At 38.9% G+C, this 14,298-nt stretch overlaps 2 protein-coding genes across 2 annotated transcripts; one reads left to right on the forward strand and one right to left on the reverse strand.

Annotated features, from left to right (window-relative positions):
- Positions 1-5,796: 5,796 nt before the first annotated feature.
- On the forward strand, positions 5,797-12,257 carry LOC117433766 (tapasin-related protein-like). The gene is made up of 5 exons (XM_059011282.1): positions 5,797-6,613; positions 8,421-8,795; positions 9,389-9,739; positions 10,390-10,488; positions 11,129-12,257. Exons 1-5 carry the CDS (start codon positions 6,541-6,543, stop codon positions 11,149-11,151), a joined length of 921 nt encoding a protein of 306 aa, XP_058867265.1. The 5' UTR covers positions 5,797-6,540; the 3' UTR covers positions 11,152-12,257.
- A 31-nt stretch (positions 12,258-12,288) lies between these two features.
- LOC117433619 (free fatty acid receptor 2-like) lies at positions 12,289-13,819 on the reverse strand. The gene has a single exon (XM_059011281.1). The coding sequence runs from the start codon at positions 13,808-13,810 to the stop codon at positions 12,842-12,844; it is 969 nt and encodes a 322-aa protein (XP_058867264.1). The 5' UTR covers positions 13,811-13,819; the 3' UTR covers positions 12,289-12,841.
- Between the last annotated feature and the right edge of the window lie 479 nt (positions 13,820-14,298).

Below are 14,298 nucleotides of genomic sequence, written 5' to 3' on the forward strand. Positions count from 1 at the left end.
CTGCCCATGGCTTCCCTGTGGTCAGCCTCTCCACTTATCTGTGAGCCAGCTTATGGGCAGTGGTACCTCGAAAGGCGAGGCCAAAGGCCAAACAATGTAGTGTAAAATATGTATAATGTAGTAGTGTTGTTTGGTGTTAGTTTTAATAAATAATCTATTACACAAGTTTTCTGACTGAGCTGAGGTACATTGTTACATTTACTGTGATGCCCTACCTAATTTCTTACAAGGATCAGGGAATTGAAACATTATTTTTGAGAATTAGCCACGGGGGCGGGGGGAATAATTGATCAAGGTCAGAACTGTTGTAACCTGTAGGTCTGGTTTGTATGATGAAAATCCCAACAGTAATTTACACTGATAAATGGTTGAGGAGAGTATATGGGCTGTATTCATAAATCATTACAGTCCCACGGTTTTTCTAACCTGCTAATACACCATACTAATGAGGATTATCAACAAACTGTTGACAAACAGACAGACATGCAGACATACTGAAACCGTGAGACAGACAGAAAGACAGACAGACAGACAGACAGACAGACAGATAGATAGATAGATAGGTAGATAGATAGATAGATAGATAGATAGATAGATAGATAGATAGATATTTTACAAATACGTCAAGCAATTTTATCAATTGTCAACATGATAATAATGTTGACCAATTTTCAGCACCCATCAATACTATGTATTCAGGGTGATTAGATAGATAGATAGATAGATAGATAGATAGATAGATAGATAGATAGAAAGATAGACTGACTCAATCAAGTATGGGAATAGATGAATAAATACATAATTAATGTTCATTCTGACTTCAAATACATTCCACAGATTGTTGAGCAAAGCCAACTGAGAAGCGCGGTGGTATCTTTTATCAAGTGTCCACCAATACGGAATGCGGGTGTTTTTTTTTTCTTTTCATTTTACACCCTAATAGGGAATATCACCTTTGCCGAAACAAACATTGGGACAAATGGCCCCACCCTTGGTCATTCTGCATTTATTCGTCTGTGCAAACACTTGTTGGAGGAGAGTCTAGGTAGACAGATAGAGAATTGATAGATAGACAGACAGATAGATCCACATGTGTCTCCCGCAACATATGTTGCTCTAATGTGGGCAATTTATTTTCATCTGCAAATGCTGTCAGCGTGCAATCTGTTTCCACTTTCCATTAGTTACAGAGTGATTACATTCTAATTACAAAAAGTAATGCCAGCTCCTTCAAAGTACACAGTCTACAAAGAAAAGAAGGACTGCTTCAGCAGAGACCACACAAAAGGGTTAAAAGAGCTGAATTATTCCCATCTCTCTTGCTCAAATTCAGGCTTACAACAGCTAGCCCAGACCTTCCGTAATGTCATTACATCACTGTGTCAGGATGCATTGTTGTGTCTGAAGGATATATATACAGTTGTCATCAAAAGTTTACATTCCCTCTATTTGCAACAGTGTTATTTCCCAATGTATTAAGTGTTATAAATGATGTTTGATACACTATGCTTACACGGCAACAATACCTCTTGTAAGTGTGATGAACACTCAATTATCTTACCAAGTGGTAGTTAAAAATCTGTTGAATTAACTGAGTTAAGGCACAGGGTATCAATATTTATGAATTTCATGCCTTAACTCAGTTAATTCACCAGATTTTTAACTACCACTCACTCATCACACTTACAAGAGGTATTGTTGCCGTGTAAGAATAGTGTATCAAACAACATTTATAACACTTAATAAATTGGGAAATAACACTGTTGCAAATAGAGGGTATGTAAACTTTTGACGTCAACTGTATATATATATATATATATATATATATATATATATATATATATATATATATATATATATATAAATATATATATATATATAAATCTGTGTATGTGTGCATTATTAAGCCATTTGTCTTTGGTATGTTGGGTTATATTTGCCAAAGCTCAGAGATAATGTAAACTGACTGCAAGCAAACCGTTGTCTTCCACATGGAAATATCGTGTATTGTGGATTTTTTGTTCTTATTTTTTCTTCAAAATCCATAAAGAAAGAAAAAAAATAATAAACAGAACTTTGTTTTTAACTTTGGTGAGTTTTATTATTTTTTTTTTTTGTGTGAGATTCGGTTCAGCGGAAAACTGAATTTGGTCAATAAGAAGTCTCATGTGATGTGATTGATGTGATGTTTTTGTTTGACAGTTTCTAAAGATTTTACTGGCAAAAATGCTTGCTATATTAAATTGGAAGTGCTTAACCCATATATTGTTTGATATGATTGTATTTGCTTGATTTACATCTTTATCAGCCATTATTAATACAAATACTAAACACACAAGATGCTCCACAGAACACTCTGCAGATATCTACTTAAAATGTCTGCAGCATTTTTGCATATTTTCACGCAGACTTGGACTGCCTCTAGTCATGGGTCTCAATTGGTTGGGGTTCAGAGGCATACAGTTTGGGAGAGAAATCCAAGAAACTAGCCCTGTCCTCTGGCTGTTGTTTTCCCTGGCTTTGCTAATGTATCTGTGTTGAGACACTTCACCACACTGATTTAATGTCTTCTCAGACGAGTGATAATAAAGAGAAGCACTGGTAAAGGGTAAACTCCCCTCTGTCTCCCCACCCCAAAAATACAGCAGCACCTCAAAGTTGCCTCCTGTGAATAGAGTTACCAGATTTCCAGATTGAAGAGTATTTTCGTTTTGGTTTTTTTTCAGTTAACTGACACCATAGCAACTCTCAAGCCATTAAAATAGCTGTGTATAATAACAGTTTCAGTGGATCCTCTGATCCCATGACCAAGCCAACTTCCATTTCTACACCCAGGAATTCGAAAGTGGATGTCAGCCAGCTGCCTCCCTCTTGAGAACAACAGTCCCTGACGGTTTTGCCTCCCAAACTCACAGGAGCACCAGAGCCAACACTCCATCTGGAACCCCCAGCGAAGACCTACGACTTTGCATCAGCCAGGACGCCGACTTTACAATTTTACTGTTTTTAACAGGGACAAAAAATGAAGGCTGAAAACGGGGACCAGTTTTCCATGGACGTCTGGTAATCCTATTAGTTATGTCTTGAATGCATGTTTTAGGAGCTTGAAATAATGTGCCCCTTGCTATGTTGATTTTCAATGCAATGGCAGTTACAGTTCTGCACAATTAACTCTGCTAAAATCCTTTCTCATTAACAACCACTTGAACAAGCTCCAAGCAATCAAGGGGATGACTTTGAGAAGTGAAATCCACAGACGCATTTAGTATCTTCAAGGAATCAAGTTTGCTACTCTCAATGTCACCCTGCCCCCCCCCCCTTCTGTGGCCACTTGTCATCATGAAAAGTGTCAACAAACCATTGACAAACAGACAGACACTTTGAATACAGCAATCACATCCCCTGTCAGAGCATCAGTCATGTAGATACATAGATAGATAGATCTATCTATGGTTCTGGCAGGGAGCTCACTTTAACCTTGGATCAATCATGTAAATATCAAGCAAGGTTTAGGATGTTTAGGTGTTTACGATCACAGCTGTCTCCTTTGATGACGCACTTTCCCTTCATTTTGCCATTGCTGATTCCAGTATGATGACCAGTGTCTTGGGAGCAGCCCACCAACATGACTATCTTTTCTACTGTGGTAATAACTGCTCAACATGCACCCACATGACCAGCCTAATGTCTTCCTCATTCAGGGTGGTCAGGCAGTCGATGTGCTACACTGGAACGATAGTGAGAAGTGAGCTGTGAGACTGCACAGGCATACGATTCATTCAGTCTGTGTTACCCCTCTAGGTGTCAGCTGTTATCAAACTAGAACAAAAATGAATGCATAATTAGAGGAGGTGATGTGTGGCTGTAGCTTGATTCTCTGGCACCTTTACAATGAAAGCCTGTGAGACGACTATTAAAGCCTTTACAGAGTTTGAGGCAGGATGTTCTGAAGTTGAGCGATATAAAGTCACGTATGCCTGCTTTGCAAGTAATCTAGCACAGCACACTGACAGCAGCACATGAAGTGCCTCTAATTACTGTGTTCTTACATAGTAGTTACTTAGTAAATACATGTGTCTTACACATAATGACAATGTTATTATCCATAGTTACAGTGTACTTCATGTGTAAATCTTTTTGCACGATATAACCCTAATCCTAACCCTAACGCTAATCCTAATCCTAACCCTAATCCTAATCCTAACCCTAACCCTAACCCTAACCCTAACCCTTTTCTGATACAATTGTGTACTTACTGTACACATATTCATGCAAAAACGAGCACTCTTAACAACAATAGTGTTGTTGCTCCTGTTCATCAGATTAGTTGTCCTGCTACTAGTATTGTTCAAACAATAAGGCACGAAACTCCAATCCACAAGCAAATGAGAACCTGAAACCTATTGGGAGCTGCTGTAAGTCAACGTCAGTACATTAGGTCTAGAAACAAAATTGCTTGCCCTTGTTCATCATTTTAAACACTTATGAGAAAAACAGAAGCATTATTCAATGAATAGGATCCAGATTTGGAAAGGTACTTTTTAAGATGAAGCTGGTTCATAACTCTGCTGCCCAAATCAAAATTCTATATTGCAAAATGTTGTTATTGAGATTTATAATTGAGAACTGTAATGGAACAAATAGGAACTTACTTACTGGGTTGTCCATCCCTCCCCACTCCCTGTCACCCTGTACTGTGCAAACGTAGCGTGTGTACGTGACTTTTGTCACATGTGTTATAGTAGGGGGGCTTCGTTATCTGGGTCACAGTGAACCGATTCATTTTAGAGAACACGTACGCAGCCTACTTTTTACAGACACATTTGCAGTACACTCCATGACCTATTTACTTCACTTAAAAAGCATAAAACCACATGTTGACATTGTGCTATATATTTAAGTACACAACTGCATCAGAAAAGGGTTAAGGTTAGGTTTGGAGTTAGGGTTATGGTTAGGGATAGGGATAGGGATAGGGATAGGGTTAGGGTTAGGGTTAGGTTTAGGGTTAGGGCTATGTCATGCAAAACATTTTACACATGAAGTACACTGTAGCTATCCATAATAACATTGTAATTATGTGAAAGTACACATGTATTTACTAAGTAACTACTATGTAAATACACAGTAATTAGAGAAAAGTGTTATCATTTCATTATATATTTTATATTTCCTGTACCATTTTTACTTTTAATGACTGCAAACCACATACATTAGTAGGGGAGATGCAAAAAAAAAATGGATTCTTCTGAAGAAGGCCTATTTTGGTCACTAGCTAAGAAACTCTTAAAATGTCAACAGTAGCTCCATTTTTAATGTTGAAAGTTAAGGAAATCCAGCTGGGAGTTCTTTATGTGAGATGTGAGGAGCTTAAAAAGTACAGGGGTTCCAAAAAAATATAGAGTTACATGTCCCCACGTGTTGCTACAACTGCTTAAATAAAGTACCTGTCATTTTTCTTTTCATTCTTAACATCCTGACAACTTTTTACACTTATACCTTTAAAGTCTGTTTCAAAGCTCTTTTCAAAATGGCCGCTCTAGTCCACTAGATAGTGTAAGGATTATTGCCCACATTATCAAACAGGTAACACAGCAATTCCAATCCAATAATCGCTCTTCCTGCAGTTCTTTAGAGGGAAGATCTCAAATCCCAGTGCACTAGGGCAGACATTTTGAAAAGAGCTTTGAAACAGACTTTAAAGTTATAAGTGTAAAAAGTCGTCAGGTGTTAACAATGAAAAGAAAAATTACAGGTACGTTATTTAAACAGTTATAGCAACACGTAGGGACCTGTAATGCTATATTTTTCTGAACCCCGCTACTTACTCTTTAATGGAAAGTAGGGCCTGGTGTAATTCAAGAGGGATTTACTAAGCAAAAAACCTGTCTATGACAGATCACAAACCCAGTAACAATCTGGAATTATGTACACTGAAATATATTGTTTATATTTCAGCGTGTTCAAATATATTGGCAATACATTTGAACACGCTGAAATTTGGTTTCAGGCCACTGCATGGCACACAAGGGGACTTGGGGTTTGATACTGCAAAGTTGCCTCAAACTAGGTTGTGGAGCTAGTTTTTAATCTTCCTGAAAAAGTGTCTTTGTGTTTCTTTAGCTTTAAAGACATCTCCTATATCCTGGAATATTTTAATAATAAAAAAAAAAAAAATCTAAAAAGAAGTGGTCTATGGTCTGAATAATGTTTTTTAATGAAAAACAGTGTTTCTTTAATAATACTGTTCCCTTCTATTGGCAAAATAATAAAAAAATTCTGACGCTGCAACCCTAAAGCAACCTTTACTTGCTTAGTTGACCTTGTTTAGTTGAGTTTTGCTTTATCAACAGTGTGCTCTGTATACGGGACAATTGCTATATATTTTTTTCAAGTGCGATACATCACATTTAAAAGAGGAAGCCCCCTCGCTCTCTCTCTCTCTCTCTCTCTCTCTCTCTCTCTCTCTCTCTCTCTCTCTCTCTCTCGCTCTCTCTCTCTCTCTCACTGGAAGGGGTGCGAGTTTCACTGCAATACAACATGGTACAAAGTCTGCTTTCAGAGGGCTTTCTTCCCTGTGGATTAATGATATGTCTGTTGGGATTACACACAGGTAAGTACACATCAAAAAATAACTCAATTTAATATGTCTATTTAAGAAGAATGGAAAAGGACCAGAAATTTTAATCTGGAATTCTTATGATAGCGTTTATGCAAAAAAAAAAAAAAAAAAAAAAAAAAAAAAGGCTTAGACGACTGTATGTTAATAAAGTATTAATACTGGGTGTCTCTAATTACTGTGCATTTAGATAGTAATTAAATAACAAATACATGTGTACTTATACATACTTACAATGTTATTATGCATAGTTATAACTTAAGCAAGGCATTTTACTATGTAACGACTATGTAAATACACAGTAATTAGAGACACTTAATGTAAAGTGTTGCCGGTTATGTATACTGATATATTTACCAATAAAACATACGTTTGTGAGGTAACAAATATGAAAAATGTAATTTAAAATAAAAAAATATTTAAAACTTACTTGAAGAATGTATTTAAAAAATAGGTGTTTTTATTAATACAATAAAGTTTGAAATTCATTATCCTTTCATTGACAGTGAAAGTGCATTTTATTCATTTGACAAACCGTAGAACTAGTTGACCTTGACTATGACTTTTAACTGCTAACTAAAAACACGGGACAGGCGGTCAATGAGGTAAATTTCATCATAAATTATAAGAATATTGAGATATTGTATGTGGTTGATTTGTTCATCCAGGGCAAGAGAAACAATGTGTTTATACATTCCCAAACAAAACCCAGCTGAAATTGTTTACTTTTAAAACTCTTTTACTGGTGCTTTCTCTGTTATGTCCTTTAAATACTATTTGTGATTTAAAGTGAAGAAACGCACGTATGGGTGTAAAAGATTTAAAAAGTGAATTAGGTGAAATTCTGCAACTGCCCGTTCCAATCTCCTATCATTTTTAAATGGGCAGGATATGTAATCAGTGGCAGGGAAAAGTCCTGTTAAAGAAGGATTATTTAAGTACGGGTGATGGCATTATTGTATAGTTTAAATGTGGTCTGGCAGAGGCGATGTTAACATCTCGTGAGAATGCGTGGTTGGCAGCTAATTAATACAGTGGCTGGCGATCACTCGGATTTAAAACTTGTGCAGAATGTGACCATCTCCAGATGGATTCATTTATTAATAATATGGTCACATGTATAAAACCCAGCAGCTTTGGCTGAATGGGGTGGGTGTCAGGAAGGAGGAATGAGAGAGCAAGAGAGAGAGAGAGAGAGAGAGAGAGAGAGAGAGAGAGAGAGAGAGAGAGAGAGAGAGAGAGAGAGAACACAAAAGTAAAAGAAAGATAACAGATGGAAAGATCAGCCCGGTATTTGTTTGATGGGTTTTTTTGTGTGCGTTCCAGACTGTTTTTGTTGAAACGTTTATGTTGCCTCTGTGAGCTGTGTTTTTTGTGTTTTTGTCAATCCTTTTTGTTTGCGTAATACCTGTCTCTGTCAATTTCCTGGTCTGGGGACAAAGCCTTCCTGCCACAATGACCCATATATTTTTTGTTAAACCCTTTTATGCATTTTTTTTATAAGGTCCCCATGCCTAAAAGGTTCAAATAAAAAATACTTGTTGACTGCAGCATGCGTTTCTTTTAAAACGTCACCTCTGAGATCTTCAGTATATACAGAATGGAAATGCACGACAGGTAAGATTCATGGAATTATTCCATAGCCCTTTAACTAATGATTAAAACCTTTGTGAACAGATTTTTGACAGGTAAATAAATGCAGAATACCTGGGGATGGGGCATTTTCATTTTACCCGACGCAAACCCCCTACCATACTAAAGAGCTAGAAAAACTATTCTTAAGAGACTTTTCTTTCCATAGGCCCGTCGGTCGGAGGGGTAGTGTCAGTTTATCAGCCTCGGGAAGTGGTGACATCACTAAGTGGAGATACAGTGACTCTTTCCTGTAACTTCTCTGTGCCGGGTGCAGTGGCAGACCCCTCGGTGAAGTGTGCAGTGCAATGGTCCAGGGCTGGGGTCAGGAGAGGCCCAGGCCTTCTGGACTCAGACCAGGCCATCCTCAATCTCAGACCCCCTCGTCTCTCTCTCGCTTTCCCTGAGCCTTCACTTGCTTACGGGGACGCCTCATTGGTCATAACTAACGTTGGCCTGGAGGATGCTGGGATATACTACTGCAGTGTGACTGTGTTTCAGAGAGGAACTGCTACAGCGAATGGCACATCACTGTTGGTCTATGGTAATGCCTGACTGTATTTTCTCATCTGCTTATTGGTTGGCAGTGTATGCATCAAGGTTATTTATTTACATAAATGTGATCCAATCATGTTTTAAATTGTTTTATTGAACCAGTTCAACCATCCAGGACCTCAGAATGAATGATTTAATTTCACCTTTCCATCTGCTTGAGGCTTGAAGTATTGCCTGTCTCTGTAGACTATTTTCAGTATGTTCTTGTAACTTAGACTACCAGAGGAGAATCTGCTGAGTTGCCTAAATTGTGACTAGAGTGTATATATATATTATATATATATATATATATATATATATATATATATATATATATATATATATATATATATATATATATATATATAATATATTTGACAGTTTCTGTCACAATTGCTCCAAAATTGGTGAGTGAATTGCTATCCAACGTTATTGAGATGACCCTTTAAATAATTTGATTTTGGAAATAATCCGATCAAGGGACTGGTGGTCATATTTGAATTTTTTTTTATATGGCATAATTCTGACCCTACATTCAAATATATTGGTCTTAGATATAATTGAGCTGCAGATGACTTGCCTTACTGTATATTGGTTTTGCAGCCCCTCCCTCAACCCCGAAAGTTTTCCTCAAGATTTCTCCTGCACCCACTCAGGAGAGCTGGAGTCTGGTGTGCAGTACGAGAGGTTTCCATCCTGCTGAGATCAACGTGTCCTGGATCAGGGAGTCTAGCCCTCAGAGCCCGGTCTACAATCAACCCTCTGAGAGGATGGATCAAACCACAGTGAGCAACCTGGTCTCCGAGTCTTTGGTCCTGTACGAGGAGAGCAGTCAGGGCTGGCATCTCCTCAGTCACCTCCCAGTTGATCCCAGAACCAGCTCTGGAGATGTCTACACCTGCACTGTGCAGCATGTCTCTCTGAGACAGCCACTGACTGCAAGCTTCCACTGGGGTGAGGAGGTCTGCTTTTCATCTACAGCAGAACAAATGACAATGTCTGTAACGAGTAGATGGTTTGTCCCTTGCTGGCACATCACATGTCCCATCTAATTGAATCAAATTCCAGAAAGCAGAATCAAACTTATTGGAATGCTCCTCGTGTTTAAAATTCCATGCATTTATAACTGCGTGAAACAAGAAAGTACATCCAACCTTCTGCTCTGAAATGAGTTGTGCCCTTCCTCTCTCTCTCATCCTACTCTCTGAGCTAAGTGAGGCAGCGATGGAATTAACATTAAGTGTTCTTATACTTCACATCATTAGGTATTGTGATTAGCCTCACTGACCTTCTCTGTACTATCTCAATAGTGTATTGTGAGGTGACCTGAACTGGATAATGTATTTAGGTTATGCTGTATAGCCTAACATTCTGTTTTGTTTAAGCTCTCCGCACTGGCAAAACACTGCTAAAATGGAGTCTACTATAAACCCAAAGGCCTTCCTGTATTTCGTTTTGCTGAAATTTTGGTTTCTTGGTTTTGAGAAATCTTGCAATCTTAAAATAAAGTGAATGGAGCCAGTATGAACCTCTATCGAACTTTTATACGGCGAGTGTCATAGACCTATAGTAAAAAAAAATATCCATACCTATCTTTCTTTCAGATGAGTTTGAGAAAATATTTCCTCTGCAGCTGATCGGATGCTTAAACGTGGTCAAAATCATTCTTTTGTGTGGACTGGCCTTGCTGTTCACTGTGGCAGGTAAAGACCTCTTTAAGTTCAAACACCAATCTATGGGTGGGTCTAATCAAAAATATAGTTGTTGCTTTGGTTTAAATTTAGCTTTTGCTTAACTAGCAGTGCATAACATACTGGTAACACTTTGCATGGTGTCTCTAATTACTGTGTATTTACATGGTAGTTACTTGGTAAATGCATGAATAGTTATTGTACATAGTTACAATGTACTTAATGTGTAAATCTTTTTGCATGATATAAACCTAACCCTAACCCAGCTAACCCTAACACTAAACCTAACCCTGACCCTTTTCTGATACAATTGTATACTTACATATATCATGCAACACATTAAACACATTGTAACTATGCATAATAACATTGTAATTATGTGTAAGCACACATGTATTTACTATGTAACAACTATGCAAATGCACAGTAATTACAGAGACTTAATGTAAAGTGTTACCACATATTGTTTTGTGAAAGAAATAGAAACTAGACACTGAATATATATTTTGGACTTAGTCTACTTTGTGGATTTTGTTACCATATTTACAGGATTACTGTTATGATGATGCAGAAGTGAGATTGAAAACCAGGACACCCAGGCCTGAATAATTTGTTTTCTTGTTTGTTTGTTTTTTGTTTTTTTTATCTTGAGGTGTCCACCAGTGCAGACCATAGCAAGAGGGAAGGACAGAGGTGATGGAGACATGAAACCAAGGGCCAGCTTCTCTGCAAGCAAAATGTATGCTTTTTTTTAATAGACCAGAAGTGTAATGGGATACATGCCTATTCCTGTCAGCTTCTTGAGTTCAGGGATAAATATAAGCAGTTACTTACCCAGAGTTCCACACATTGACGCTAGGGGTGAGAAACACGTATGAGCTTGTCTGGACCCAAGCAGGGTACAGGCCCAAACATAAACAAACGGGTAACACTTTACAGGAAGTGTCTCTAATCACTGTGTATTTACATAGTAGATACTTAGTAAATACACGTGCACTTACACATAATTACAATGTTGTTATGCATAGTTTCAGTGTACTTAATGTGGAACTTTTTTGCAATGATATAACCCTAACCCTAACCCTAGCTCTAAACCTTACCCTAACCCCACAAATCCTAACTCTAAACCTAACCCTTTTCTGATACAAATGTGTACGTATATTGTGCAATATTTACACATTAAGTACTATGCATAAAAACACTGCAATTATGTGAAAGTACACATGCATGTACTAAGTAAATACTATGGGTAATTTTATGAAGTCATGAAAAGTATGTCATGGACAATGCTTGTGACTTTTGAATTCAATAGGAATTTCATTTGAAATCAGTAGGAAATCGTGTGTTAGTTGCATTGGAGTTACAGACACTTATTTTAAAGTGTTACCATACCATGTAAATATGCAGCAGTTAGAGGCACTTGATGTAAAGTGATACAGGATGAACCCTGTCTTCTGTTTGTGCAGAGGTATTATAAGTTCTGCTTAGTGAAGTGTATGAGCTACAGTACTTTTCTTAAGGTTCTCTAATTTTATATTACAGTTTAATTGCAGTAGGGGGCAGTGTGCTGCTTTATAATGTTCCTGTGGTTATGAATGTTCATAAAGTGCTCTTGGATATTTGTGTGTGTGTTCATTTATTGACTTTTAATTCTGAATAAGCTCCATGAAACCTAATGTCTCATTTGCAAGGGATCCTTAGAGGTTACAGACACTCATAAATAATAATGCATCTTGAATACTGACATGGACAAACACTTTTAATACAAAATACAATTCTCTAAAAACAAATACAATGACCCAGACTTTTTTTTTTTAAATGCTTTTGCCCAACATTACTCTTCTGGAGTGATACAGGTGGGTCTTGCAGTGCTACAGTAACATACAATTAAAAACTTTTTAAGCTGGTCGGCAAACATTTTAACAAGTCTCTTTTTAAATGTCGCTTGGACCTGAGTTCAGCAAATTTGCCAATAGCTGCCGACAGTAACTGCAATTCCTGTTGCAGTGAGGCTTCTGCAGTGGCATGGCAGGGCAAATCTCTGCCTGTAAAAAAATGTGTTGGCGGATGGCAAGGATAAGGATAATTTCCATCCCTGCCAGATCAATGTGGATGTGTGGCTGTGTTTGCACAGGAGAGCATGGTTGTGTTTCATAATGTTATGTTTTTCATGTAGTTTCATTCAGTTTTGTTCCATTAGCAGTCTTAATATCATGCGAGGATGGAACCTGCTTCCATATTTTCTAATTAAAAAAACCCTCTTCCGTGAACCAAAAAGGTCTAAGGTGTTCTTTCCATGTTAACGCGAACACTGGTTTACTTTTTGTTTCAATGCATTTATCAGTTCTTACACTTAAAACCCTATTCATAGCTTGGTGCACTGAACTTCCTTGGAGCTCTCCTTTTTCCTGGACCTAAAGGTGGTGAATAAGTAATGGAAGGGGCTCCCTGTGCATTGCTTAATCCCTAGGCTCCTCAGACACCTCCAACAGGACTGCTGGACTGCTGTGGATGAGAAATAGAAAATGATAGGGTCTAGGCAGGCATTGAATGTGCTGAAAAGCAAGGCCTCTTCCCTCCAGCCTGGGTTTCTCCCCTGGATGTACCCGACGATATGGGAGATGTTATAGGGTGTGTAGCAGATCAGGAAGACAGCGAGGGTGGCTAGGACTAAGCCCACAGCCCTGTGCTTTTTCTCCTTGTGCAAGTGAGCAGAAGACATGACAATCCAGGTGAAGCTGCAGTAACAGAAGGAAGTGATAAGCGAGGGTACGCAGAACAGTACGATGCCGAGCTCCAAGCGGACAGGTAAGAGGACGGACAACTGCTGCTCGGTGAAATTGTCATAACAAACAGTGCTGTTGGTGGCCGCCTCGCTCCAGTCTCGAATGAACTCTGTGATGTAGACGATGCTGCAATGGGAGAACGCGCAAACCCACAGGAAGAGACTGACCACCAAAGCGTACGCTGGCTTGCGATGCATTTTGTAGCAGAACGGAAAGGCAACCCCCAGGTATCGATCCACACTGACCGCAGTTAGGAAGAGGATGCTGGTGTAGATGGTGCTGTAGTGGAAAAGACCACTCAGAGGACACAGGTAGGCAGGGAGGCTCCAAATGTTGCCGGTGGCCACCTGGATGATCTTGAAAGGCAGGAAGGTGAGGAAGAAAAGGTCGGAAAGGGTGAGGTTGAAGAGGAAGATGGTGCCGGGGGTGGGTTTGCGGCGCAGTTTCTGGTAGAAGGCATGGAGAGCCAGCAGGTTGAAAGGCCAGCCGGTCAGTAAGGTGACAATGTAGACAGTCAGGTAAAGAGCATTCCCCTCGCCTGTAAGCATCTTGATAAGAGCAACATTCCTACACCTGTGGGTGACAAGAAAAGACAGATTACAAATCGTCTTGCCATTTGTGGTAGTTTCTCTTTTGATTTCCCTTTTCTAACTTGATAAGGGACAGCTAAAGCGGGGCAGAGTTTTGCAGGGTACAATTTGGAATATGGAAGCTGAGAGTCAGGTGAAGTAGTATATATAACAATTTGTGTGACTGAGTGTTTATCCCTAGCGAGGCCACAGTGAGATAATTTTTTTGTTTATAAATCTGGAAGTGTATTTTGATGCTTCCCTTTTTTCAGGGTGCCCTCCCCTTGTGATAGAGGTGGGAGTTGCCGGTAGTCTCCCTCTGGTGGAGGTCAGAGCTGCAGGTAGTCTCCCTCTGGTGGTGGAGGTGGGAACCAGCACCCTCTGTCTGGGTGCTGGTTCCTCCTCCTGGTGGTTCTGGGAGGGGCAGATATCCAGGAATACTCCCCACAGCCGGGCCATAATTCAGC

Source organism: Acipenser ruthenus, chromosome 41 (genome assembly GCF_902713425.1).
Source record: "Acipenser ruthenus chromosome 41, fAciRut3.2 maternal haplotype, whole genome shotgun sequence".
NCBI classification, from domain to species: domain Eukaryota; kingdom Metazoa; phylum Chordata; class Actinopteri; order Acipenseriformes; family Acipenseridae; genus Acipenser; species Acipenser ruthenus.